The 27,852-nt window shown below is 42.1% G+C and overlaps 1 protein-coding gene across 7 annotated transcripts in view; it reads left to right on the plus strand.

The window, feature by feature from the left end:
* Window positions 1-27,852, plus strand: part of Clnk (cytokine dependent hematopoietic cell linker) — a 178,126-nt gene that overhangs the window by 99,931 nt on the left and 50,343 nt on the right. For 6 of the 7 annotated variants that reach the window (XM_028758263.1, XM_028758264.1, XM_028758266.1 and 3 more), the window contains 6 exons: window positions 3,021-3,162; window positions 4,207-4,316; window positions 6,985-7,030; window positions 22,650-22,675; window positions 23,067-23,086; window positions 24,573-24,686. In XM_028758263.1, the coding sequence (XP_028614096.1) occupies window positions 3,021-3,162; window positions 4,207-4,316; window positions 6,985-7,030; window positions 22,650-22,675; window positions 23,067-23,086; window positions 24,573-24,686 (458 nt within the window). The remainder of the gene's footprint in view (window positions 1-3,020; window positions 3,163-4,206; window positions 4,317-6,984; window positions 7,031-22,649; window positions 22,676-23,066; window positions 23,087-24,572; window positions 24,687-27,852) is intronic. The other variant, XM_028758265.1, reaches the window with a different exon arrangement.

Here is a 27,852-nt window from a genome sequence, read left to right on the forward strand (position 1 = left end):
TGTGTGTGTGTGTGTGTGTGTGTGTGTGTGTGTGTGTGTGTGTGTGTCGGGACCCTCTGTCATTTATTCAGAGTTCCACCAAACTCTGAGCCCTTGGCTCTGCCTCACACAAGGCATCAACCAGAGGAAAGTGTCTAATGTCCTGGACCTCTGTCATGGGACAAATGCCAAGAATCTTTCTATGTTCTCTCAGCCTCCAGCCAAATAAGCCAGTTTAGTCACTTCCTTCTGCATCAGGGAAATGAAGTATCTTCCCTGTGGTTAGAACATGGCCTCTACAACTTAGGTCTAGGACATAGTGGCAATGCATCCACACTGTCACCAATACTCTCCCAACCAAAATGTCCCATCGTAGCCCAGTTTATCTCTGAAGACCCAACAAGTAGGCTAACTGCATGGTGGTGGTGCCTGGACACTGAGGAACAGCTCCAGTGCCACCATGCAGCTCTGTACCTAGAGATTTAGCTCCTCTCCTGTGGGTGGGTAAGCCAGAGTCTTCATCCATGCTCCGGCTTGGGCACCAGAGGATCTGTTAAACCTGATCTTGATAACTGACCTGAGTTCTCAGTTCACACACGGCCTGACTGGGCTTTCCTTGGGAAGCACTTGTTGGGGACGTGGACTAGCATACTGAGAAGTAACACTTGACTCACTCCACCTTCCAGCTTTTCTGTGGAGAACACTGCTTACTAATCCATGATCTGCACCCCTGCTCTCAGCTAGATGGGAGCCCAGAGATTCTTCTTCTGATGGGCCTGGCAAGTCTCTCTTGCTCTGTTGCTACCTAGAAACTCGACTCCCCTGTGACTCCTCTCTACCTTTCCAGAGATAATCAAGAGTACTGCTAGACAGGCTTGCCCCTTCCTCAGTCTCTGACATTGCCGGTCAGAGCATTAGTCAGAACCCTGACTGAGAGGGGCTTTGTCCATAAGTGGTCTTACTTCTGCTTCCCCATTTAATAAGCATGTATAGTTGTAATTAATTTCAACTTACCCACAGGAGTATGCATCTGGCCATCTAACCCAAAAGTAAATTAAACTGAACTCTAATAACCAGACAAATTACAACATAAATATCTTAAATCACACCCTTAGGAATAATTATATCTTCAGCCTTATGAAAATCTATGACTTTATTTACCAACCATCTATCAGGAATCTACTATGGAAAGCCACAAATACAGTCAGGACTATAAAGCAACAACTTCAACTTTCTACTCTTTTTAACCCTTGACTGTAAAAAAAAAAAAAAAAAGAGTTCCAGGGTCGCCCCATCTGTGAAGCAGAATTCTCTCTACAGAGGAAGGATCCAAGCCCAGAATCACGCCACCCATCAGGCATTGTGCTGACTGGGTAGTGATCCACCTATGCAATGCCATGGACTCTCTACCCTTCATCTTGAGATATAAGAATATTTTTTTAATTCCAATTTCGGGTCAGGTGGAGGTTCTGAGTTTGGTGCAGGTGTTGGAAGAATACTGCCCACCTACAACCTGTGTGACTTTGGGAAGTTACCAACATCAGTCTCAATATTTGTAAAATAAAGACACAGTTTCCTTATTTTGAGGTACTACCTGGGGAATGTGCAGGAAAACGAATGTTTCTGTGTCCTTTGGGATTCTTGGCACTGCACAGCAGTCCTTAGGCCTTTAAGGTAGTCAACATTTACAGATATAATTCCATCCTGTCACCTGGATTTCCCCATTGCTTTCAAATGAAGGTAGCATTTGTTCTAGGTAAAGTTGGGCATTCTGAGATCCAAGGAGTCAGAGTGACTCCTGTTGGCTCTGTGTCATGATTGTCAGGTCCCTGCTTACACAGAGCAGCTGCTGGCTGCAGACCCAACCTAAAGGTGCACACTCACCTGTGCTCAGTCAATGAGAATTTATGTGCTGGGATTTGATTCCCCTTCTTGCCATCCATGGGCTTCAGACCCAGACCTGAGATGACAACACCTGTAAGTCTGCTTGGGTTACTCTAGCAAAATTCCATGGCCCAGGCTAGCCTAGCTAAATGCCATGGCCCAGGCTAGCCATGAATCCAGACTACTGTCATTGACCGATTGTACCTCAGCCCTGGAAATCAGAAGTCCAAACTCAAGGTGCCAAAGGGTTGATAAGAACTACAGGCATCTTCCATGTCCTTCCCTTGGTGCATGGATGTGACTGGGGTAGGAGGTGGCATCATCATAGGAATTTGAGCATCTGTTTGTCAATTTTTATAAAAATTTCTGTCAATTTCCTGAGAAACGTAGCTTGGGATCTTATATGAATTCTACTGAATACGTGCATCAATTTTTAATGAATCCTATTTTTAACAACATTAAGTCTCCAATCCATGAACAGTGAGTGAGCCTCTTCACGTTCACTAAAATCTTCTTACATGATCTTGATCTTCAACACCGTGCCTTTGGATTTTATAGCACAAGCTTCACTTCTCTAGCCCAGTGTATTCAAGCATTTTGTTCTTTTTGATATGTTGCTGTCATTCTTTTCCTTTTCTATTGTCAAATTGTTATCAGTCATTTAGAGAAAAGCTAATCACTATTATCATTGCACAGAAGCAAACTGAACTTTGAATGGGACTGATCGTACATCCTTGCTGAACTTTTTACACCTCTAAGCTGTACTCACTTTCACACGTTCTCGATTTTCCACACCACTACATTGACAGTCTCCCTATTGCTTTCTGGAGCTCACAAAAACATCGAGCCTACCAAGATAACCCAGAATCCTCTGTGTTTTAAAGTCAGTTCATTAACAACTTATAGCTGCCCTATCCCCTCACAGCAGAGCAAGATAGGTCTTTGATTGGATGATCAAAGAGATGAGGGTATTTGGAAGACATCTTTAGAAGTCTCCCTATCACAAGAATTACATTTCTATGTAAGATTCTAGACCGCAGAATCTTAATGTCTGCCGCAAAAAAAGTCATCGTTGCTCCCTAAGCCAGTGCTGAGACATGCCGCCTTTGTCCACACGGTTCTTCCCTTGGACTCACTCCAATGTTCCACCCACTTAGAGAAGAAACTTGGCTGTCGTCCCAGATGGAGAAAAATGCAGCAGTAACAATGACTATGAAGATCCTGAGCTCCAGCTGCTAAAGGCATGGCCATCGATGAAAATTCTACCAGCCAGACCTATCCAGGAATCAGAATATGCAGGTACCCTGGGGGCTCTAAGGATGCATGTCCATGAGCAGCATCACATAGTGATTACAGCCTCACTCCCTAGAGCTTAGATTATTGTCTGAGTCCTTAACTGCTGCACTTCAGATGCTGAGACAGGAGGATTCCAAGTTCAAGGCCTGCTTGAGCTGCATGGTGATACCTTGACTCCAATGACAACAAATAATGATAATGATTATATTGTATTCAGTACTCAAAAGCATTGACTGAATATCTGGACTGCAGTGGTCACCATTATAGAATGTATTGAGAGATAAATAAATAACAGAAGAAGGCATAAGAGCATAGCAGAATAAGGAGGTGGGTGGCGTTTGGTGATGAGCTCCAGGGGCAGATGTACTGACTTGTTTCCATTGTTGCACCCAGGAGGCTGAAACAAGAGAATGGCCAAATGTTTGAGACTAGCCAGAGCTATATAATGGGTTCCAGACCAGCCTGAGCCATAGTGTGAGACCCTGTCTGAAAAAAACTGATAGACAGTAGATAGATAGATGATAGATAGATGATAGATAGATAGATAGATAGATAGATAGATAGATAGAGCATTAATCTTCAAGAGCTGGTAGTAATTCTCAGGTGCATAAACAATGAAGGCTAATCAAGGCCATCCTTGCTAGGATTGCTGTGAATCAAAACAAGCAGGTCTACCATGAATCTCAGCCTCTTGCTCTGACAGGTTCCGATGGCATCTTTTGCCTCTGTGAGAGGTTTCATTCTCCTCCATGGTGATCCCTCCGGCCACACTATACACTAGAGAGTGTTTTCTTTCTTCCACAATAGCCCCTTTGGTCTTTGCCCACTCTCACTCTTAAGAACACCATATGATAATATTGTAATAAAATTTGCCTGTCTCTTACCCTCCTCCCTGAACTCCACCCCCCAACCCCAAAGAATTGTTTGCCTGGTACCTAAGCTCTGATGACTCCATGAGTGTGAGGATGTAGGAATACTTTATGAGCTGCAATGTGCCAAATCTAGCCAGCCTCAAGGTAGAAGCTTACCAGCTTTCTTTTTCTGCAGATACACGCTATTTCAAGGATACAATGGAAGCTCCACTTCTATTACCTCCCAAGGCTTCTGTCTCCAAGGAGAGGCAAACCAGGGATGTAGGGATGAAGCAGCAGGAAGAAGTGAGTAAAGGGGACCCTGAGAGCCTGGCATGAGGAGGGCACTACCTAGCTCACAGACATATGCCCCAGGTCTCCTTCCACAATACATTGTAACAGGTTATGAGAGGTCAGGAGAGGCTTGGGGGTGCTGATTTGTATGACTTATGGGATCTTGGGCCTTTGGAGGTATCTAGAAGAAACAAAAATTTAAATTTTCTGAAGACTTACTGTAAGTCAGGCATCAGGCTAAAGAATTTACACCATTTCTAATTATCATTGTACTCTTCAGACCCTGAATTGGAACACAAATTTTTCTGATAATAATATAACATTTTGCCACGATTCTCAGCCCAGCATTGTCAACTGTTAATCTGAGCAGTGAGAAGTCTCATGATCACTGAACCTCTGCAATACTTGTTCAAACCACATAGTACATTCTATGTGCTGGCCTAACAGGGTATCAAGGGAAATCGAATAATTTTATGGAAATATCTTGTAAATGAAAATGTGCTAGGCACATACATGTAGGTTTTTATTTTTAATAATATGTGTTATATATATATATATATATATATGTATGTATATATGTATACCATACTCCATAAAAGCTAGGCAATGTAGGCTCTTTAATCCCAGCACTCAGGAAGCAAAGGCATGTAGATCTCTGAGTTCTGAGTTCAGTACCATCCTGGTCTACAGATTGAGTTTTAGGACAGCTAAGGCTACACAGAGAAACCTTGTCTTAAAAAGCCAAATGATATTGATTTTATATATATCACATATATATGATAAAGAAGACCTACCTCTAGGTCTACATGTCATTGGTGATGATATTCAGACACATTTCAGGTCAGTGTTCCCTATAGAGACCGAATCATACAAGGAATAATATTTGCATTAACATGCCCAGGCTCCTCTCTTCTTACACTGAGTCCATTAGCAAAATAGGTTGCAATGTGGAAGCAAGAGCTCACCAGCATAAGTTGTACAGCTATACAGTTCCCCCTGTAGGATTTTGATTAATGTACTCAACATCTGATAAGAGCATTTTAAAGGTTTAAAGCACATGTAAAAGTCTTGTCAGTGTGTGCCCTTCCAGAAGCTCTGTAGAACCATACCCAACTCAAGGAAGTCTCAACAAAACTGGATCTCACTGGCATGCTCACAGATTTTGTTGAAGAGGGATCTCACTGCTAGATTTTTGTCCCGTGACACCATTCACCAATGACGGGAGCATGCTTCTGCATAGCCCACCAACTCTCCTGGTGACATGTTCACTCTGCTCGTTACACTTGCTGGTTCTCGTGATATTGACCTCATAATAGCCTGTCTCATGCTGGCATACAGATTATCTGTATATAAGCCTTTGTATGCTTACATAAGACCCTGTCTCAGAACCCAACCATGGAAGAATCTGAGTCTCTTACTGTCCACACCTCCGCATTGCCTCAGTTTCTTCTTTCTGACAAGTCCCTTCACAGCAGAACCATGATCCACTCACCGTAAGTCAGCTGAGTGAGTGGGCAGACGACGATGAAGGGTTGCCAGGAGAGAAACTTTCTTATAAATTAAGTAAGGACTTGACCCTGGCTCAGATAGTTTTACTTTAGCCCTCTCTGATGAAGTAAGAAACTTTTTGTGGCAAGTAGATTAGCTTTTTCATTAACAACCTTATTTCCAGGAGCTGCTTCTTATTAGTTTTGAGATAAACTATCTGTCTACTGGATCTTCAATAACCTTTATGGAGGGCTTTTCTTATCTCAGTTCCTTGGGACGATCATAACTATGTTGCTCTAAACTTGTGTTCCACTATTAAGCATTTACAGTATACAAAACACTGTGCTCAACAATGGAAGCATAGAAGTGAGTCAACACCTACAATCTAGTGGAGGACCACATAGTCTAAGGGAGGAGGCAGTGACAGGAGACAATGATCTTGATGTCTAAGAGACGTGTGCAAAGCAGCTGTTCATCCATAGTTCTATTCATTGTAATCAGTAGTTCTCAACAGGGAGATTTTGCCCCCCAGGACATTTGGCTCAGACTAGAGACATTTTTAGTTGTTAAAGTGAAGAGTGAACACTGCTTAAGCATTGTCCAAGGGAAAAACACACACACACACACACACACACACATGAACACGCACGCACACACACACACACACCATCTTCACAAGGAAGCAGGGTTTGGTTTTTTTTTGTCTCAATTTCACAGAAAGGAGCTGAGTGAGTCACTATGCCCTCACAGCTGTCCCATGACAGAAATGAAATGACATTACCTGAGCTGTCACTAAAGGTCACTACTGTGCTGGCCCACTCTGGTCATGTACACTGGTCTCCATTATAATCCAGTGGCATACACTGGCTATTATCTCTGTCATAAAGATGTAAAGCTGAGACCATTAAGACCCTGGGTGCCAAGCTTTCACAGAAGAAAGAGGCAAAGTAGGATTTCAAATCTTAGATTTTATGCCAAATAGCACCCAGGCCACCACAGCCTTCTCTGGTGGCAATCCACAAACTTACAGATATTGAGCAACTGCTGACCATGTGCACACAGCAGTCTTAGAGATCAGTAGGCCCAGGGACACATGCAATTATGCTCAGGACTCTAGCCACTCAGAGCATCTGGACATCTGGTTGTTGCATGATCTAAGTTTAAGCTAATGGTGCCACATTATCTTTTATAGGTGGACAAGCCTACCTCCAAAGATGTCAGAAGCCAACACTTTAAAGGTAAAGTCTCAACAGTTTAAAACCCCGTAGTCTACCTCCCCTGCTCCTATGGTCTGTCCTGCTTGTGGTCACAGGCTCTCTTATACCAGGAGCTCTGTTGAATTCTGCTCTGAGAAATGACTGTTCAATTCTGCAGTCAAGCACGCCTCCTGACTCTTTTACAGCCTTACCTTATTGACTGAGAAATTGATTGTGAAAACTCATATTCTGTTCTACATTATATGAGTGAGGCATTGTTTCAAAAACATATGGATTGCATTCAAATAAGTCATTTCTCTAAGCACATGTCCTGAAAAAAAATTACAAGATATTCCTATCTAATTTTAAAATGTTGGTTAATGAATATGAAAATGGGCTTTACGGCTTGAGGCAAAACAACTCAATTTGAACACAGAAGAACAGGTACAAGCCTGAAAGGAAGCAATCAATTCCACTCATGCTGGAAGCAGAAACTAAGGGCAGCCGGAGAAATTTGGCTGGACAGTATCCATTATCAGTCTCATCATTTTCCCATCTCATCATCTTCTTGTGTCCCCATCGCCTCTTATGATTCCCAGTGAAAAAGATGTCAGTCTTGTGATTTACAATCCCCAATAACAGAAGCCCACCAGCTTCACCATTCATGTGCTTAGTGCTGAATCCCAACGTGTCTTACACACAGGACCTTTAGTGAGAGTGCAGCACTACAAGTCCCAATAGGAGACAGATGGTGAACATAAAGCAAGGTAATCTAAGAAAGTTTACTTACAAAGAACCTGCACAGACGTGTGCTGAGCACAGAGAAAGAACAAAAGAAAGTAGATGCAGGACTGACACCAACAAGGACTACCCTCACCCTAGGCCCAGAGACATGGGGAAGAACTACCAAAAACCACAGGGGCAGAGGCTGGAGGCTGAGGACCTCCAAGGGAGGGATTTGTGTTAGTCAGCTTCCCACCACTACAACAAAAATATGTAAGAAAGACAACTTAGAAGGAGCAGAGGTTGCTTTTGCCCACAGTTTCAGAGATCTTGGGCCACATCTGGTTGACTCTGATCCTTTGGGACTGTGTGAGACAAAGCCCCATGTGGATAGAGTGTGCTAGAGGAAAATCTCATGATGTGAGGATGGTTGAGAAGCAAAGAGAGGAGAAGGGACCAGAGTACCAACATCCCCAAAAAAGACGGGTCCCCAGGGACCTAACTTCCTCCCTTAACTCCTTCTTCCTTCCTAAGATCACCAGAACTTCCCAAAAGTGTCACAGGCTGACAACAAGCCTCTACCCATGAGTCTTTCGTGAACATTTAATATACAAAGGATATAAACCAACTAGAATCAGCAGAGTAAATGCCTAGCCTCCCTCTGCACCCCTGCCTGGATTTCCAGCAAAGTTCACCTGGGGCCACAGTGCTGATGGCAGAATGAAGGAAGAGAAGGATGCTCACAGCAGGAAGCAGGGTGGGCAAAGCAAGGGCATCAGCCTGGGCTCAGCCTCTGCCTGCCATGAGACCTGCAGAAGGTGCCTAACCTTCTTGAAGAGAATGTACCTCTTCAAGACCTAGAGCAGGGAGTCCAAATGCCCGCTCACTTCAGCTGTGGCAGTGTGGCAAACCCAATCACACTTGGGCAGGAAGGGTTCACATACCTCAGGAATACTCAAACACCCCAGACCACAACTCCTCTGCAACCTGCACAGACTCACAGATTCCTGTCTGACTCTATTGGTCTCCCTAATGAGACAAGGAGATGCTGTCTTCTCAATGCTTCTTAGCTCCTTTAAGAACAGCTACTCTGTCCACTTGACTCTACGTGGTCTATCAGCTGATACGCTTTTCATTCTTTAAAAACACTGAGGTGAAGTGTGCAAAGGTCTTTTCACTTCTACTAGATAAAAGGGAGCAGAGTAGAAGCCCCAAGGGCTCACATGCCAGGGCCTGATCATTCAATATGCACAAGTCTTTGGTGACAGTGACATACTCTACTCTTGTAATAAGAAATGAGTCACAGACAAGAAACAGGAGAGTGATCACAATGGCTGCTGTTCACCTCTCGAGACACCTACTGTTGCTTTTTTTATTCTTCTCCAAATCCCACCCTGATATGAGCCTCCCTCTCATTACCTCCTCCCCTTCTCCTGAGACCCCCATGGTTACCAACCCACCATAGCATATCAAGTCTCAGCAAGACTAAGCGCATCCTTTCCCACTGAGGCCAAATGAGGCAGCCCAACTAAGGAAAGGAGACCCAGTGACAGTCAACAGACTCAGAGACAGCCCCTCTCCAATTGTTAGGGGACCAATATGAAAACCGAGCTGCACATCTGCTATAAATATGTAGGGGACCTAGGTCTAGCCCATGCATGCTCTTTGGTTGGTGGTTCGGTCTCTGCAAGCCTCTATGGGCCAAGGTTAGTTGACTCTGTAGTCTTCTTGTGCTGTCTTTGACCCCTCCGGCTCCCTCAATTCTATCCTCCAGTCTACTACAAGTCTCCCTGACTTCTGCCTAATATTTGGCAGTGAGTCTCTGCATCTGTTTCCAACAGCTGCTGGATAAAACCTCTCAGAAGACAATACTGAGACGAACCTAATACTAGATTCCGATCTGCAAGCACAGCAGAATATCATTAATAGTGTCAGGAGTTGGCTCTCTCCCATGGGCTGGGTCTCAAGTTGGGCCAGGCATAGATTGCCCACTCTCTGAACCTCTGCTCCATCTTTATCATTGCATCTTCTTGTAGGCAGGACAAATTTAGGACAAATTTTGTGGGTGGGGTAGTGTCCTCCTCCCTCTAATAAAAGTCTCACCTGGCTGCAGGAGGTGGCCACTTCAGTCTCCATATCCCTAGCTGTTAGGAGTCTCAGCTAGGGTCACTGCCATAGACTCTTGGAAGCCTCCCCTGTCCCAAGTCTCTGGCTTATCCCAGACAATCTCCAGCCCACTGATTTCAGTTCTCTGTTCCAGCCCTCTCAACCTCAACCCCAATTCTCACCACAATGATTCCCATCCTGTTCCCCTCCCCACTGCCTGTCCCAGCCAATTCCCTCTATCCATTCATCTCTGGTGTCTATTTTATTTCCCCTTCTGAGTGAGATTCATGAATCCTCACTTGGTCCTTCCCAGTTACTTAGCTTCGTTGGGTCCATAAATTATAGCATAGTTGTCCTGTACTTAATGACTAACATCTACTTATCAATGAGTACATACCATGTGTGTTTTTCTAGGTCTGAGTTACCTCTCTCAAGATGATGATTTCTAGTTCCATCCATTTGCCTGCAAATTTCGTGGTGTCTTTGTTTTTAATAGCTGAGTGGTATTCCACTGTGTCAGTGTACCACATATTTTTTTTTGTCTGTTCTTCAGTTGAGGGACATCTAGGTTATTTCCAGTTTCTGGCTATTATGAATAAAGAAGCTGTGGGTTTGTTGGTGTCTAATTTGTTGATTTCTTTATATATTTTGAATATTAGTCCTCTGTCAGATGTAGGGTTGGTAAAGGTCTTTTTCTACTCTGTAGTCTTCTGTTTTGCCTTATTGACAGTGTCGGTTGCCTTACAGAAGCTTTTCAGTTTCATGATGTCCCATTTATCAACTGTTGATCTTAGAGCCTGGGCTATGGGTGTCCTGTTCAGGAAGTTTTTTCCTGTGCTAATATCTGCAAGGCAGTGCCCCTCTTTCTCTTCTATTAGACTTAATGTATGCAGATTATGTTGAGGTTTTTGATACACTTGGACTTGAGTTTTGTGCAGCATGATAAATATGGATATAGTTTCATTATTCTACATGCAGACATCCAGTTAGACCAGCACCATATGTTGAAGATGCTTTCTTTTTTCCACTATATGGTTTTGGCTTCTTTGTCAAAAATCAAGTGCCCATAGGTATATGGGTTTATTTCTAGGTCTTCAGTTCTATTCCATTAATCAACTTGTCTGTTTTTATGCCAATACAATGTGGGTTTTGTTACTATTGCTCTGTAGAAGAGCTTTAAATCAAGGATGGTGATTCCTCCAAAAGTTCTTTTGTTGTACAGGATTCTTTTAGCTCTCCTGTGGTTTTTGTTTTTCCATGTGAAGTTGAGAATTGTTCTCTCAAGGCCTGTAAAGAATTGTGTTGGAATTTTGATGGGAATTGCATTGAATGGAATCTATTGGTTGCTTTTGGAAAGATAGCCATTTTTACTATGTTAATCCTACCAGTTCATGGGCATGGGAGATCCTTCCAATCTTCCTCAATTTCTTTCTTCAGAGACTTGAAGTTCTTGTCATACAGGTTTTTCACTTGCTTGGTTAGAGTTACACCAAGTATTTTACATAATTGGCGGCTATCGTGAGGGTGTTGTTTCCCTAATTCCTTTCCTAGCCCATTTATTGCTGAAGGTGTTTATCAGCTGAAAGCCTTCTCTGGTAGAATTTTTGAGGTCATTTATGTATACTATAATATCATCTGTGACTAGTGATACTTTGACTTCTTCCTTTCAATTTGTATCCCCTTGGTCTCTTATTTGTCTTATTGCACTAACTAAGACTTCAAGTACTATATTGAAGAGATAGAGTATGGACAGCTTGTTTTGTCCTTAATTTTAGTGGAATTGCTTTAAGTTCATCACCATTTAATTTCACATTGCTTATTGGCTTGCTGTATATTGCTTTTATTGTGTTAAGTATGTGCCTTGTACCCCTGATCTCGCCAAGACTTTTAATATGAAGGGGTGTTGTGCTTTGTCAAAATCTTTTGCAGCATCTGATGAGATTGTCATGTGGAGCTTTTTCTTCCAGTTTTGTTTTTATGGTGGATTACATTGATGGATTTTCTTATATTGAACCACCCTTACATCCCTGGAATGAAGCCTACTTGATCATGGTGGATGATCTCTTTGATGTATTCTTGGATTTAATTTGAGAGTATTTTATTGAGCATTTTTTCATCAATGTTCATGAGACAAATTGGTCTGAAGTTCTCTTTCTATGTTGAGTCATTATGTGATTTAGGTATCAAGGTGATTGTGAACTCATAGAATGAGTTTTTCAATTTTCCTTCTAATTTTAGTTTGTGGAATAGTTTGAGGAACACTGGAATTAGCTCTTCTTTGAAAGTCTGGCAGAATTCTTTTTTTTTGGTTAGAAGACTTTTAATGACTGTTTCTATTGCCTTCAGGTTTTAGGTCTATTTGTATAGTTTACCAGATCTTTATTTAACTTTGGTAAGTGATATCTATATAGAAAATTATCTATTTTGTTTAGATTTTTCCAATTTTGTGGAGTACATGCTTTTGATGTAAGACCTATGATTCTTTGAATTTCCTCAGTGTCTATTGTTATGTTTCTTTTTATTTCTGATATTGTTAATTGGGATACTTTCTTTCTACCTTCTAGTTAGTTTGGCTAAGGGTTTGTCTATGTTGTTGATATTCTCAAAGAACCAGCTTCTGGTTTCATTGATTCTTTGTATCATTTTCTTTGTTTCTAATTTATTGATTTCAGCCCCAAGTTTGATTATTTTGTTCACTCTACTCTTCTTGGTTGTGTTTGCTTCTCTTTTTTTCCTAGAGCTTTCAGATATACTATTAAATTGCTAGTATGTGATCTCATTGATTTCTCTGTGAAGGTACTTAGTGCTATGAACTTTCCTCTTAGACTGCTCTCATTGTGTCTCATAAGTATGCTGTGCCCTCATTTTCATTGAATTCTAGAAAGTCTTTCATTTTTTTTTAATTTCCTCATTGACTCAGTGACCATTGAGTAGAGAGTTGTTCAGTTTCAATAACTTGTAGGATTTCTGCTGTTTTTATTGTTGTTAAAGTACAGCTTTAATCCATGCTGCTCTGATAAGATACAAGAGGTTATTCCAACTTTCTTGTATCTGTTGAGGCTTGCTTTGTGACCTAGTATATTGTCAGTTTTGGAAACTATTCCATGAGGTACTGAGAAGTTATATTCTTTTGTGTTTGGGTGAAACATTCTGTAGATATCAGTTAGGTCTATTTGATTCATGACCTCTGTTAGTTATTATTTCTTGTGTAGTTACTGTCTTAATGACCTGTCCATTGGTGAGAGTGGGATATTGAAGTCTCCCACTATTAATGTGTGGGGTTCTATGTGTAATTTAAGCTTTAGTAGTGTTTATTTTACCAATGTATGTGCCCTTATATTTGGGTCATAGATATTCAGAATTAAGAATTAATTAATCTTGTTGGATTTTTCTTTTCATAAGTATTAAGTGTCCTGCCCCATCTCTTTTGGTTAAGTTTTGTTGAAAGTCTATTTTATTAGATATTAGAATTGTTACTCCTGCTTGCTTTTTGGGTCCATTTGCCTTGAAAACCTTTTTCTAACCTTTACTCTGAGGTAATGTCTATCTTTGTTGCTGAGGTATGTTTCTTGTACGCCACAAAATTATGGATCCTGGTTTAGCATTCATTCCGTTAACATGTGTCTTTTTATTAGGGAATTGAGTCCATTGATGTTGAGAGATATTAATGATGAATGATTATTGATTCCTGTTATTTTGATGTTGGTAATAGTTGTGTGTGTGTTTCTCTTTCTTTGGTTTGCTGGTGTGGAGTTACTTATTTCCTGTGTTTTCATGGGTGTAGTTAGTCTCCTTGGGTTAGAGTTTTTCCTCTAGTATCTTCTGTAGGGCTGGAATTGTGGATAGATATTGTTTAAATTTTGTTTTGTCAGGGGATATCTTATTTTCTCCACCTTTGCTGATTGAAATTTTTGTTGTGTATAGTAATCTGTGCTGACATCTGTAGTCTATTAGAGTCTATAAGACATCTATCTGCCCAGGCCCTTCTTGCTTTTAGAGTCTCTGTTGAGAAGTTGGGTGTAATTCTGATAGTTTTGCCTTTATGTTACTTAGCCTTTTTATCTTGCAACTTTTAATATTCTTTCTTTGCTCTGTGCATTTAATGCTTTTATACGGCAAGAGGATTTTCTTTTCTGGTCCAATATATTTGGTATACTATAAGTTTCCTGTATGTGTATAAGCATATTTTCTTTAGGGAAATTTTCTTCTATGATTTTGTTGAAAATATTTTATGAACCTTATAGCTGGGAATTTTATCCTTCTTTTATTCCTATTATTCTTAGGTTTGGTCTTTTCATAGTGTACCAGATTTCTTGGATGTTCTGTGTCAGAAACTTTTTAGAATTATTATTTTTGATACATTGGTTTGTACAATTGTATCTTCTGTGTCTGAAACATTTTCTTCCATTTCTTATATTTGGTTGGTGATTTTATGTCTATAGTTACTGTTTTCTTTCCTAGGTTTTCTATCTCCAGGATTCTCTCAGTTTATATGTTCTTTATTTCTTCTATTCCATTTTCAGGTATTGAAGAACAATTTTATTCATTTTCTCTACCAGTTTGATTGTAATTTCCTGTATTTCTTTAAGGTGTTATTCATTTCCTCTTTGACGGACTCTATCATCTTTGTAGAATTAGATTTAAGGTCATCTTCTTGTGCTTTATCTGTATTAGAATATCTAAGGCTTGCTGTAGTATGATAGCTAGACTCTGGTGGTGCCATATTGCCCTGGCTTTGATTGTGTTCTTATGCTGGCCTTTAGTTCTCTAGTTGTTCCTTGTGTTGGTTGGATGTTTCTGGCACTGGCAGGACTCCTTGGGGAGGCAGGCAATGCTGTGGGTCAGATGATGGGGGTCAGGGAACAGCCCTCAGTTCACCTCTGCTGGCTGTGCCCAGGTGGACCCAGCAACCAGGGGACTTGTGGGAGAAGGCTCTAATCCGGATGTTCCTGGGACTCTGCAGGCCTCCTCAGGAAGGCTGGCAGTGCTGTGGGCCAGACAATAGAGGTCAGGGGACAGCCCGCAGCATACCTCAGCTCTGCTGTCATTTCTTTTACGTTTCATCAAGTCTCAAGATTCTGTAACAGAAAATGAAACTTTGAACAATAAAATAAAAATCCTAAGGAAATTAGGGATCTTCTTAGCTTGCCTCATAGCTTCTTTGTAGTTATAGAAAAGAATATCAAGCTCCTTTATGAAATAATAGCTTCCCATAATAATATAGCAAGGCATTTTCCTCTCCCTCTCTCTCCCTCTCCCTCTCCCTCTCCCTCTCCCTCTCCCTCTCCCTCTCTCTATCTCTCTCTCTATCTCTCTCCCTATCCCTTTTCCTTTCCTTCTCCCTTTCCCTTTCCCTTTCTCTGCTTTGTGCTTGCAGATCAAGATGTAAGCACTCAGCTTGCAGCTCCAGCCACAACATACCTGACACTTCCCTGCCATAATGGACTTTTGTTCCTCTGGAACATAAGCCCAAATAAGTACTTCCTTGTACTAAGTTGTCTTAGTCATGGTGTTTTATCACTGCAGTAAAGAAGTGACTAAGATACACAGCTACAAAATTGCTTTTGAATGTGAGCTGAGTGTCCCATAAGGGACAGTAACTCAGGGAGAACAAGGCTCACTAAAGTCAGGGGAGGTTTATGGAAAGGATCTCCCATGACAGTTGCTGCCTGACTATAGTCCTTCCTCACACTTCTAGAACTGATGGTTCCTCCAGCATCACCCTGGGAACTCGGATACTACAGACAGAAAGGAGGAAATGACTACTGATGCTCTGCTTTTAGGATCAGGCACCTGGAGGGCAAATGCTAGGAAGATTTGTGTTAGTTATAAAATTCTGTACTTTTGATGCAAACACAAATTCTCACAAAATGTCACAGGAAAAAGAAATGACACCTGTTCATTCAAAAACAAGGGGATTTTATGGTGACTTTTTTTTTATCAAGTTGAGAAGTCACAGTCTTATGTAAATGTATGTCTCCTGTCATTTTTTTTCTTGCAATTATTATCTGGAGAGCATCAAATTTCAAGACCTCATCTTCCCTGAAGGTGGAGGGTTTTGTTTTGATTTGATTTGTTGCTTTGCTTTGTTTTGTTTGTTTTCATTTCTAGAAGTGGGCAAAAGTTTTATTTGGAGGTAAAAGTTGTTATAGTGTATAAGATGAACCACTAGCAATCACGACAGGTCAAGATGAACCACTAGCAATCACAACAGGTCAGGAGGAACCACTAGCAATCACGACAGATCAGGAGGACACCTTCTCTTTTCCAAGGAGCTCAATAACTTTAAACATGGCTTAGCTTCCTGAGAAAGCTAAAACCGAGAACACAAGCAGCTCAGAGGCATATCTCCACTCCTGGGATGCAAACCAAGACTAAACTCTAAGCCAATTTCCCTTGAAGTGACTTGCATACTCTATTCAAGAACCACTTTATAAAGAAATGCAATAAACCATCCCAGAAAAAGAACTATGTTTAGGTGACTGAACAAATAAATTCAGAAATACAAGCATAACAGTTTGAGAGCAGCAAACCAGATTCTACACAATGCCCTTCAGATGGATCCTGTGAATTTACTTTTAAAAGGACTTAAATGCTGAAGCAACCAGAAGTCACTTTGGCATTAATCTGATTCAAGGCCCTTACTGGCTCATGCTGTGCCTGGAGGGCTCTACTTCCAAACTTGCTTTGTGCCAGGGTCCTGAGTGCCAGGGACATACAACCACAGAAGTCCATGTGTTGAGTTCTGTGCTAGAAGTTAAGGTAACTAAGAAAATCATACTGATTCCTGGTGGTGAAAGCCTTGTATTACCCAGGAGAGTCTCAGGAGTAAGAGACAGGGAATTAAGATGTACGGCAATGACCCCAGGAAAGGAAAACAGAATCTTTGATGGTTAGAAGCCACAGTGTGACTAACTATATACTGGATTTGGAGACAGTTGGCCCTAGTTTCAAATCCTGACTTTACTATTCCCAACTAGAAGACCTAAAAGTATTTTGGGTACTGAAGCTGAAGTTGAAAACTTCATTGAAGTTCATTGAAAACTTCGTTGAAGTTTTCAACTCACATTGAAAACACTACACAATAAGACATTTGTCCTGCTTCAGAGGAAACAACAAATAGAAAGCTACATCACCATGATGATGTGAACTCTCAGGGGCTGATCTGCACTACGACATCCTGGATCCCTGCCCCCGTGCACCTCACCATTAGCACATGCTCCTGAGATCCTTTGCAGACGAAAACCATCTCCTATGTACCTAGTCTGGTTTTGAACATGCAAGTAAAGCTGCTGTGGATGAGTTGATTAAAATTTAGCCAGAGGCCTCAGCTACAGAGAGCCTGTCTCATGACTTATCATCTCCCCACAGCAAATCTGTGGCACCATGCTGGACATGTGGTGGACATGTGTCAAACATTTATAAATTATGATTTGGCTTGTGTTAACAGTGCTTAGATACACATTACCACCCTGTTGTGTGACCACCCAGGGAGGAACCATACCTCACAGTCTCCTTAGGTAGGGACCAGCAAAGGGGCAAGTCAAGAAGCTCTGTTTGTTTCTGGCTCCATCTCTGTCTGTGCTTCCAAATTCTGCTGCATTCTGTTCCTTCACTGGACCCTCCCATCTCAGCTGTGGGAGCAGAAGTTCATGTTCTCTAGTACTCTGTGCATCTATACTACACCTTCCTAACGTTTGTCCATCAATTTACTCCGCCTGCCCACTCGTCTGCATCCAGACACATCCAAAGCAGCAGAAAACACCTGCCTCCAGGCTTGAGCTGGAAGAATTGTTCCATTTCACGTCCCTCACTGGTCCCAACCTGAAAGCTGATGAAACACTTGTTCCTAAAAGCATCACCTCCTGAGCTTATCAAAAGGGATGTAAGAGCCAGTCGGTTCCCCCAACATCCTTGGCTTTGCCTAGCATGATCCCCTTACATTGCTTCCCAAAGAATGGCTTCAATAATTTATTGCTGCAATTAATTTCTGAAGATTTAGATGGACTTGAAGATGCTTCTCCAGAAGGTCCTGCCAAATGGACATTTCTAGTCACTGTGACTGTAGGTCTCTTCGCTGAACTAGCCCATAATTTATCATCAAGATACAAAATGCTAAAGGTCCATTGTGTCATAAAAGTCTTAGACACAATAAATTTTGTGATTAAGGCCAAATTTTATCTAACTTTCTTCTAAGTCCATTTGTGTAATTATAGAACATGACACAGCTGATCTGTTTCTGGAAGCGTTTGCCTGTGTACACTTGGAGGTTACTAGTAATATTTGAGCTGTGCCTGTACTCAGCACACATTTGGATGGAAGCTTAGGTGGACGCTAAATATTGTTTCATTTAATCCTGAAACCTGAAGGGATTAGATTTGCTGATCCACATTTTAACATTTAAGTCACCAATTTTGTTCGGTAAGTGACAGGTTCACCTTCAGCTTGAGTGGCTTCACAAGTTCCGTCCGTGGCCACTCGGCTTAGTGTCTTCTATTCAGGGATCAAGACTTGGCTCCTAGGAGTCGTGCTTTCTCATCTTTTAAAAATCAAAGATAAGGATAGAAGAAGCCAAGAGAGGCCATGTAATTTCTGTCAAGTTTCTCATCTCCTTCACGGTAACTGCAAAAGTCAATCACAAGCTTTGGGAAACCCCAACAGTCAGGTGTCTGAAGAAGAGAATCATACACAAATAAGGTCATTCATTCTAAGTGTTACTGATGGAGAGATATATTATGTGTACTTTTAAAGTAATAATAAGAGATAAAAATACTCTTTTATCCCAGTTTCAAAGAGCCAAATGTGCTTGTTTGTTTGTTTGTTTGTTTGTTTCAATATTTTAAGAGTCTTGCTATGGAGGCCAGCTACTCCTGAGCTCATTCTGCAACCCAGGCTGGCCTCCAACTTAAGATTCTCCTGCCTCCACCTCCCAAGTGCTGGGTCTACAGGCATGAGCCTCCACACTCAGCTCTGATTGGCTTTGCCAAGCTCTTGCATTAGCAGATAAGTCACAGCTTCCAGGGATTATTGATGTGGAGCATTCCTTAGCTAAGCTAAGCTGAAAAGTAGCTTTCAAGTTCAGTCCTAGGCGTATATTTCCTTACGCACACTCTTCAGAGTGTGACGCCTATGAGCAATACAACTCCAACAATTCTCAGCTCCAAGTGGAGAATGCTTGGATAACACTTCCTCTAGAACTTTCTTAAGTCCAGACAAGTGACCAAACAATAAGTCCCCTGATTCTATAACATTTCCCATGGTGAACATACTCCCAGCATGCTAAGCTTCAAGTACTAGAGTGCTTACAAGCATAGAGTTGGAAGAGATACCATTTCATAGCATCAGCAATAAACTCTGTGGAACATATTAATAACACAGTCACAAGAAGCAGTGTGTTGCTGTTCATAATCTTTGTTTTGAGTATACAAGTCTATGATCTATTTTTAACAAAGGCTATGTTTAATGTCAGCTTACAGAGCCCTTGCCCACTTAACATCCAGGTCTTACAATGTGCTACAAGTCACTCCCCACATTTGTTCTTCTCAAACAGACCTCAAAAACCTCCCCCTCTCCAGGAAGTTCAGCTTCAACATCACATAACACTATGTCATTAGATTCCTCAGGGTTCGGCACTAAAATAGTCAAGTTCAGGTCCACTTAGCTTCCACAGATATGCTCTGCACTCTTCCCCAGTCACATTCCCAGAAACAAGACCCCTGGCTGGTGATGGGAGCTCCAAACCCTGAAAATGGAAGGACCAGTCTCTGGGCAGAGAATGCCGATTACAGCACTGGCCACCAGAGGGCAGACATGCCAGCCACGTCCTCACACTTGGAGGGGAAATTCTTCAAGGTAGGCCCTGTGGGTCCTCTGGTCTGAGTGACAAGAAACTCTGCCCAGCACTGGAGGACATCTGTGGCCTTTGTCAGGAGAGTCACAAAGTATTTCCCCTCTAGCCTCTTATTGCACAGTAGAAACTAAGTGTGTAGCAAAAGTTATGCCTCAAAGTTTTTTTTAAAAAAGAATAACTTTTTTAATAATCAAACATAACAAAATTATATATTAGACAAAACAAAAATGATCACATTGAAGTTGAATAAAACAAACCAACAAAAGGAAACGAGCTTCAAGAGAAGACACAAGAAACAAAGACCCATTCGTTCACACAGGAGTTCCATAAAAACACTAAACTGAAAGCTATAATACATACTTAGAGGACTTGGTACAGGCCCATGTAGGCACTGTGCTTGCTGCTTCAGACTCTGTGAGTTCATATGAGCTTTGCTCAGATGTATTGGAGGGTCTTATTCTCTTGGTATCCTCTATTCCCTCTAGCTCTTACACTTACAGATCAGTGTCTTATTTGGCCAGCATCAAAGAAGCTTCCTCCTGCAGCAGATGGGAACAAACTCAGAGACCCACAGCCAGATATTACACATAGAGAAACCTTGGAATACACCGCTCTAAATGGGTTGTCTCCATCAAATCCCTCCCTTCAGAGCTCAGAGAACCCCATGGAAGAAGAGGCAGAAAAGTGTAATAGATTTTTAAGAACAAGAAACATACCTTGACATGCTCTGATTCATTTATCCCACATACTAATTCCAAGGCAGTATAAGAAATCTCCCTGTGTTTGTGGGTGAGGATGCTCACTGATTCCTCAGTCCAGGAGTGACTGGTATTCACTATAGGTTCATTACTACTGACTGAACCTATAGTGAATAGCAGAACCAGGAGTCAGGGGCAGGCAGGTGGTGTCGTTAGGTGGGTAGGTTGCTGGCTTAGCGTGACCTAAGATCCTGAATTTGATCTGTGTATTTCTAAAAAATAATTTTAAAGGTTGGTCTGAAAAAAAACCCACTCTGAATCTTCTTTTATGTTTTCATTATTGCAAATACCTCATCTGTTGGTGCCTTATTAAACAAGGCTCCCTAGTGGAAAATAAAGAACCTTGCTAGATTTTTAGCTGAATTGCCTCAAAAGCTGACACCCATGTGATGAGTTATTCACCTGTGTGATTCAGTTTGCTTATCCACTTGCCTCGTGGAATGTTAATGGATAAACCAGTAGTGTGGGGCAATCCCTCGAATGAGTGCTTGCCAGCATACACGTTTGCTGCGGCTGATGGGCTATAGGGATACCCAGGCCTTTGACTTTTCCTTGCCACACAGGGCAAAGAGATTTCATTGTCTTGAACTGCACAGGAAATCCATCTTTAACCTGTGGTTCATGGCTTGTAAGTAGATATGTACATTTATGTTGCATGACACTACAACATAGCAAGCTACCCTGCACCACAAGCAGCCCAAGGCCATGGGCTGGACACCTGTGGTTTGCTGCTATTGTTGATAGAATTATTACTAAAATTTTAAGAGAGGGGAGAGAATATTAAACAATTCTTGAGAAAGCACAACATTTTAATAGAGATAACAGAATATACACACAGGGCAACAGGAAGGTCTGCCATGCTTACCACAAAAGCTTACTGGAATGAGGAATGATGCTTTAAGCACGAACAACATCTAAAGTGACATTACAAGATTCGGGGCAGTATCTGCTGTTGGCAAGAACTCAGTTGGCACAGCCATCTTGGAAAACAGTATAGAATTTCCTCTAGAACTTAAAAAATTCGATCCTGCAACTCAAGAATCCTGCCTGTCGTATCCAAGGCGTTGAAGTTAGGATCTTGAAGAGCTGTCTCTATTCCATGACCCTGCAGCATTATCCACAAAGCAAATCATGGAAGCAATCTGTCTGTCTGGCCTGGGTAAAGAGACAGTATACATATATACAATGGAGATTTATTCAGTCCTATAATGGAGGGAAGCCTACCATTTGTGACCACATGAATGGGTCTGAAGACTACACTGGGTGAAACAAAAACACAGACAGATGCAATGCTGCACGCAGTCATGTAGATAAACCTAACCTTGCATAGCTCATGGTAGCAGGAAGTGTAAGATGGTTTACAAGAGCAAGGATGAGGAATAGTGAGAGGGTGATGTTCAGAGGTCCGTGAGAGTCATGCCAATCACGGTGACATCTGTTTTTGTTTCTCTAGCTTGTGCGATGTTGAATTTCCACACATCTTAAGTGCTTTGTTTCCATGGGATGGGTGGGAATCCAATAAGATCCCCACACTAAAGGGTTCATGCTTGGCAACTGATCAGATCCTTCTAAGTATCATTAAGAATGCCATCAATCTTACTAAATATAGGAATGGTTTCCATAGAAGCATATGTAAGAGTTGAACGGAAAAGTATTGGTTCACAACCCCCAAGACCAAGTTCTCAGCACCAAGGACATTTATTTGGCCCAAAGGGACAGAGACCAGGGAGTAAGACAAAAATAGGAAAAAGGATAATTGAGAAGAAGAAGTGAATGAGGGAGAAGGAGGAGGGGTATTTGTCACTGGGGGACAAAGGACTGCCTCTGAATAGAAAGGAGGCAGATGTGGCCCATAGGAAAATAGTAGTTTATAAAGGTAAAATGACAAACCCTGTTAGGATGAGGTGTTTAATTTTAGTTGAGCATGTTAATTGGGTGAGCCAAAAGGGGTTTTGATTACTGGACTTCAATACTCTGTTGGCTAGACACTGGTAGTCAGCTTCAGGAAGAGGAAATGGACACATAAAGGAATGCACGGTGGTGACTAGCTTTAGGAATGTAATCTAATGGGTTTTAGCAAGACAAAGGGAAAGGGGAGAAGGGCAAGACCTCCCAGAGACATGGCTCCACCCACACTCAAGCTGTCCAGAGTCCCTTTAAGACTATTTGATGACATTTTCTAGCTTTCTACTGGGCTCACTGGCTTCTCTGTCTTATGTTTTAGGATTCAAATACACAAATATGAACAAGGTAAGTGAAAAATATTAAAGCGTACTGGTTATTCTTCAAAGGCACAGACATGTAGACACAGCGAGATGCTTAAATGTCACTTGAAAACTGTGTTCTGGGATTTCAATCATCATTTTTCATTTTCATTGGTAAATCAAAATATTCTGGGGTTGGGGATTTACCTCAGTGGTAGAGTGCTTGCTTAGCAAGCATAAGGCCCTGGGTTCTGTCCTGGACTCCTAAACAAAAGGAGGGGGGGGAGAGAGGGAGGGAGGAAGAGGAGGAGGAGGAAGAGGAGGAGGAGGAAGAGGAGGAGGAAGAGGAGGAAGAGGAGGAAGAGGAGGAAGAGGAGGAGGAGGAAATTCTGTCTAAAAATAGTGAATTTAACTCCTGGTTCTGTTTCCTTTCACAGATTCCTTTGCCACCTCCTCGGTAAGACATTTAAAATCATATTTGTGAGACCAGAGCGATGGTTTGGAGATTATGAGCACTAGCTGCTCTTTCAGAGGAACCAGGTCTGATCCCCAGCACCCACACGGTAGCTCCCAACCACCTGTTACTCAGTCCCAGGGGCTCCGATGCCTCCACAGACATGGTACGCATGTGATGCACAGACAACAAACACATAGTCAAAGCACTCGTACATATGAAATAGATTTTTATACATTTAATCATTTTGTTTTGCTGTAAATTTAAATGATTTATGTCAGTCCCTGAAAAAGAGAAACACAAGCATTTGGCCTTGGAGAAGCTGGTCTGTGAACAAGCTCTGGCAAGCCTCCGTTCATTCACGTCGTCAGACAGTCCTTCTGCAGCGAGCAAAACTCCCTCCATTCACCTTTCTTTCTTAGTACTCAGGTTTGGAGCAAATGACTTCCATGTTTTATATTTGATCATTTATTGTGGGTAGCGTGCATCTGCCACAGTGCGCTTGGGAGGTCAGAGGATAACGTACAGGAGTTGATCCTCTGTATCTACTAGATGGGTTCTGGGATCAAACTCGGGTCTTCAGCCTTGATAGCAAGTACCTTTCCCTGCTGAGCCATTTCACCAGCCTAAGACCAAGCTGGTCAAACATGTATCAGATCGATAGTGGTTAACAATGTTGGTGAACACCTAACAATAACCTACAACCTTCTGATTACCATGAAGGTACCCATTTCTGTAGCAGTGTCTCTACACTGGCTGCTCTTTCTTCCCAGAATCTTCCTGCCTAGATACCAACATAGCATGTTCCCCTTTCTCTTCTTCTTCTTCTTCTTTTTTGTTTGTTTGTATGTTTGTTTGTTTTTTGTTTTGTTTTTAGCAAAAACCAGACAGAGACTATTGTAGGTACACCTAGCTGCCCAGACTCATGAGATCAGGACAGAAGAACATCGCTTCGGTTCCTACTCTTCCCTTGCATGGGGGTGGGGGGAACCTTAAGCCAAGGACTATGTCTTTTTTTATTTCCTTTCAAAACATGAGCATCCACCAAACTGCATGAGGGACTTTGTGAATAAATCCATGAATGGCTGAAGAACACGGATGAAAGAGGCCTTTATTGACTTGCAAACATTTTCATGATCCCTAGGAGAGTTTTTGAAATGCATATCATCAGTGTGGAATAAGCAGGAGGATATAATTCTCTTCCCCAGAGCTTCCTAAGGTCTAATTGGGTAGCATGTTGAAAAGCATATGACACAGTACAGTGTCACACACACTACAAAGAAAACCGAGCATCAGAGCATACTACTCCAGAAGAGTGAGGATGCTAAGGTTTAAAGATGCCCAGAATGGTCCAGGTTGCAGAATGCATCCTCCACACTTGAGCTTCAGACCCACAACAAGGGAGGGGAGGGAGAAGGCCAGAGTGAACTCACTGCCTTTGCATGGCTGCAGACCAACTTAATCCTTATCCATGTGACTCTTCCCGCAGGCCTGCCACCACTCTCCCCAAGAAGTACCAACCCTTACCCCCAACACCACCAGAGGAGGACAGTACACTCTTCCCTCCAAAACCTACCTTTCCAGAAGTCCAGAGGGGGCCCAGGTGAGACACTTGTCACGGCTATGGTGATATGACCAGGAGTGGTGGCTCGCAAGGAGGAGAGGAGAGAAACCGAACAGATCCTCTCTCGGAATTCCCCACCACTGTGTATGGGGGGGGGGGGGGGGCAGGGCAGGGAACTATGCCTAGAGGAAAGGTAGACTTGAGGTCCTTCACATCTCCCAGCAATAAAATAAGCCATTGATAGAACTGCTCTCTTAAGACCTGAACTGGTCACCACAGGAAATATGAAATGCCAGGAAGAAATCAGGACTCAGTGAAAACCAAAAGTAGGTTTAGAAAACTCCTGAATCAATCCAGGACATCCCTTCACCAGCTTCCAGGCACCCACCTAGCATGGAATATAACCAAGCTTAAACATCTTACTGGAAAGAAAATCCATCACTGCCAAACAGATTTGCCAGCCAGCCCTTCGCCAGCAAGAGAAGTGGTCCAGCTGACACTAATCATAAATGTGTCGGCAATATTCATCCAAGAAAGTGAATGCCCAAAAGTCCCTTATTTTGGGAGAGAGGATGGAGTGTGCCTCTCCTTACTCTGGCCCAGGATTATTGAGGATTTCTCATGGAGGGCTTGAGTCAGCAGGGGGATGAAGCAGGGGCATGACTAGGTAGAATGGTGCCTTGGGAATACTGAAATTCAAGCCAGTTTGAGCATCTGTGGAAAGCCTTCCCATGTCTAGTTCTAACAGGGATATTAAATGACTATGATTCTCTGATTATTCCTTATCTGGGACTGTCCCCTTATCCTTTTTTTCTTTATAGAGCCATACAAACTTCTCAGAGAAGCATCCTCTCTCTTGTGGACAGTCCTCTCCAGCTGTCCCCACGTCCCTTAGCCTAGCACAGAGGAAAACACAGATCTCAACTATAATTACGAAGTCTGTGGTAGAGATTCTGCTTCTCATGACCTCGAACTGTTTTGTATAAACTCAGGGAGGTGGAGTCTGGCTGGGGGAAGCAGGGTGCTGGAGGGCAGCCATTGAAGGTCAGAGGTTTGGGGGCATTTGTTCTCAACTATGAGTGACTTTATCCTTGATCTGGACGGGGACAGGCAGTGATATCTGGAAAACTTGAAGTTGGATCCACTTAGAGAAGAGACATGGAGGCTGCATGGCATCCCAAAGTGGGCAGCAGAGCCCATCACTAAGGGAATGAATGGGTAGTGCCTTAGGATTCCAGGGACCTACTGTGTAGACCTTTCCAGAGATCAAGGATAGGTAAAAGAAGGATGCTGGCCTGCCTCCCACCCACCCGACAGGCTAATGTGAGAACTGGCTCCCATGAAGCACTCAGCAGCGCAGACTAAAACTGAAATCTATTCCATGCTATGGCTGGGAGCCCTTTCTGCCCTCTGCATCCCCTCTTTCTACAGTATCCCAAGATTCTAGCCAGCCTAGCCACTCCAAAAGGAAAGATTGAGCCATTTCAGCACCCACATTTCCTGGCACAGTGCCTAACCTAGAGAGGTAGATGCTGACTAAGTAAGTAGGTTTGAAGCTGTGGCAGCTTCCAAAGACAACCGTTATCTTAATAACTTTTCTGTTGCTGTGATAAAACACCACGGACAAAAGAGACATTTTTATCAATTGTTTCTTTTATTTTTTGATATTATAAAAATATTACATCACTAATCATTTACCCCTTCCCTTTCTTCCTTCCAAAACCTTCTTATGTACCCTCCTTGCTGTCTTTCAAATGCATGGCTTATTGTTTTAACTTTTGTTACATTAATTTTATATATGTATGTATATATATATATCATATTACATATGAATATACATTCTCATATATGTATATATAATTAGTCACCTATACATAAATAAACATATTTATATATACATATATATGTTATCCTTTGCTCAGTTTATATAATGTCAATTGTATGTATATTTTCTGGGCTGACCATTTGGTTTTGGATAACCAATTGGTGTGATCTTTCCTGAGGAAAACTATTTCTCCCACTCCCAGAACTTCTTGGTTTCCTGTAGTTCTTTGGGTAGAATTTAAGCCACATGGTCTTTCCCTCTTCCTCTTCGTCAGGTCTATTGCTGTTGTCCTTGTTCAGACCATGCTTAGGACGTCATGTGAGTGGGACTTTGTGTGTAACTTCTGCCATTGCTAGGAGACACAATCTCACAGCAAACTCCCTGATCCTCTGGCTCTTACAATCATCCTATCACCTTTTCTGCAATATTCCCTACACCTTAAGTAAGGGATCGTTTTGTAGATGTATTCACTGGAACTGGGATCCACAACTCTGCTGTGCTTTTCTGCAATGTCTCTGTCTGTTGCAATGGGAAATTGCCTTGATAAAGGGTGAGGACTGTAGGCATAAGGACAAATGTTTGCAATGCAGTCAGGGATTGTTCTAGTTTCGTGAAATGGCAGCTGTAGGTTTTCCTCCAAGAAAACCTTCACTACTGAGTAGTTGGCTGAGTTTCTAGTGCCAGGTATGATTCCCCCCTGTTTAGTGGGTCTAAAATCCAATTATAGAACTGTTGGTTACCACTAAGGCACGTGTGCCATTACTGCACTCTTAGACTTATTGTGTCATGGTGGTCATTGATATGGTTCATAGGCCTCATGGCTAGGTAGAACTGTTGGTTGCTTCCTTCTCTGGGATGCTTTCATGATGTCTTCTGATACCATGAAAGCTAGTCCTCGGGGAGGAAGCATTCATGTCAAGAGCCTCTGAGCTCTGCATACGCCATGCATGGTATCTTCAGCAACACGGACTTCCCTTCTACCTCTAGAGACAACCAAGGGCAATAGCAACAGCCTAAAATATTGTGAGAGCCTCTTGAACAACCCTGACCAACAACTGAAAAGAGTTTCTCATGTCTGATGTTGGGCTTTTGACTAGACAGTCTTTGACTCATGGAGGGAGCATTCTCAGCCCAGATGGGAAATTTTCATTTAAACTATAAATGAATATTTATATGCTAATTTATGTGCATTTTAGGTGTTTTAGGTAGATAGTTAATAGTATGAATTCCTATGACTTTTTCAGATATCTTTACTGTTATTTTGCCTTACTCTCTCCTTCTTGCTCTGGTTTCCAATGTCTGAGATGATGCCCTTGATTTCTGGAGTCCCTCTACAGCCAGATCCTATCAGTCTCTGTGCTGAGAGAGTATTTGTCACAG

This window comes from Grammomys surdaster, unplaced genomic scaffold, assembly GCF_004785775.1.
Source record: "Grammomys surdaster isolate TR1022 unplaced genomic scaffold, NIH_TR_1.0 126187, whole genome shotgun sequence".
Classification (NCBI taxonomy): Eukaryota; Metazoa; Chordata; class Mammalia; order Rodentia; family Muridae; genus Grammomys; species Grammomys surdaster.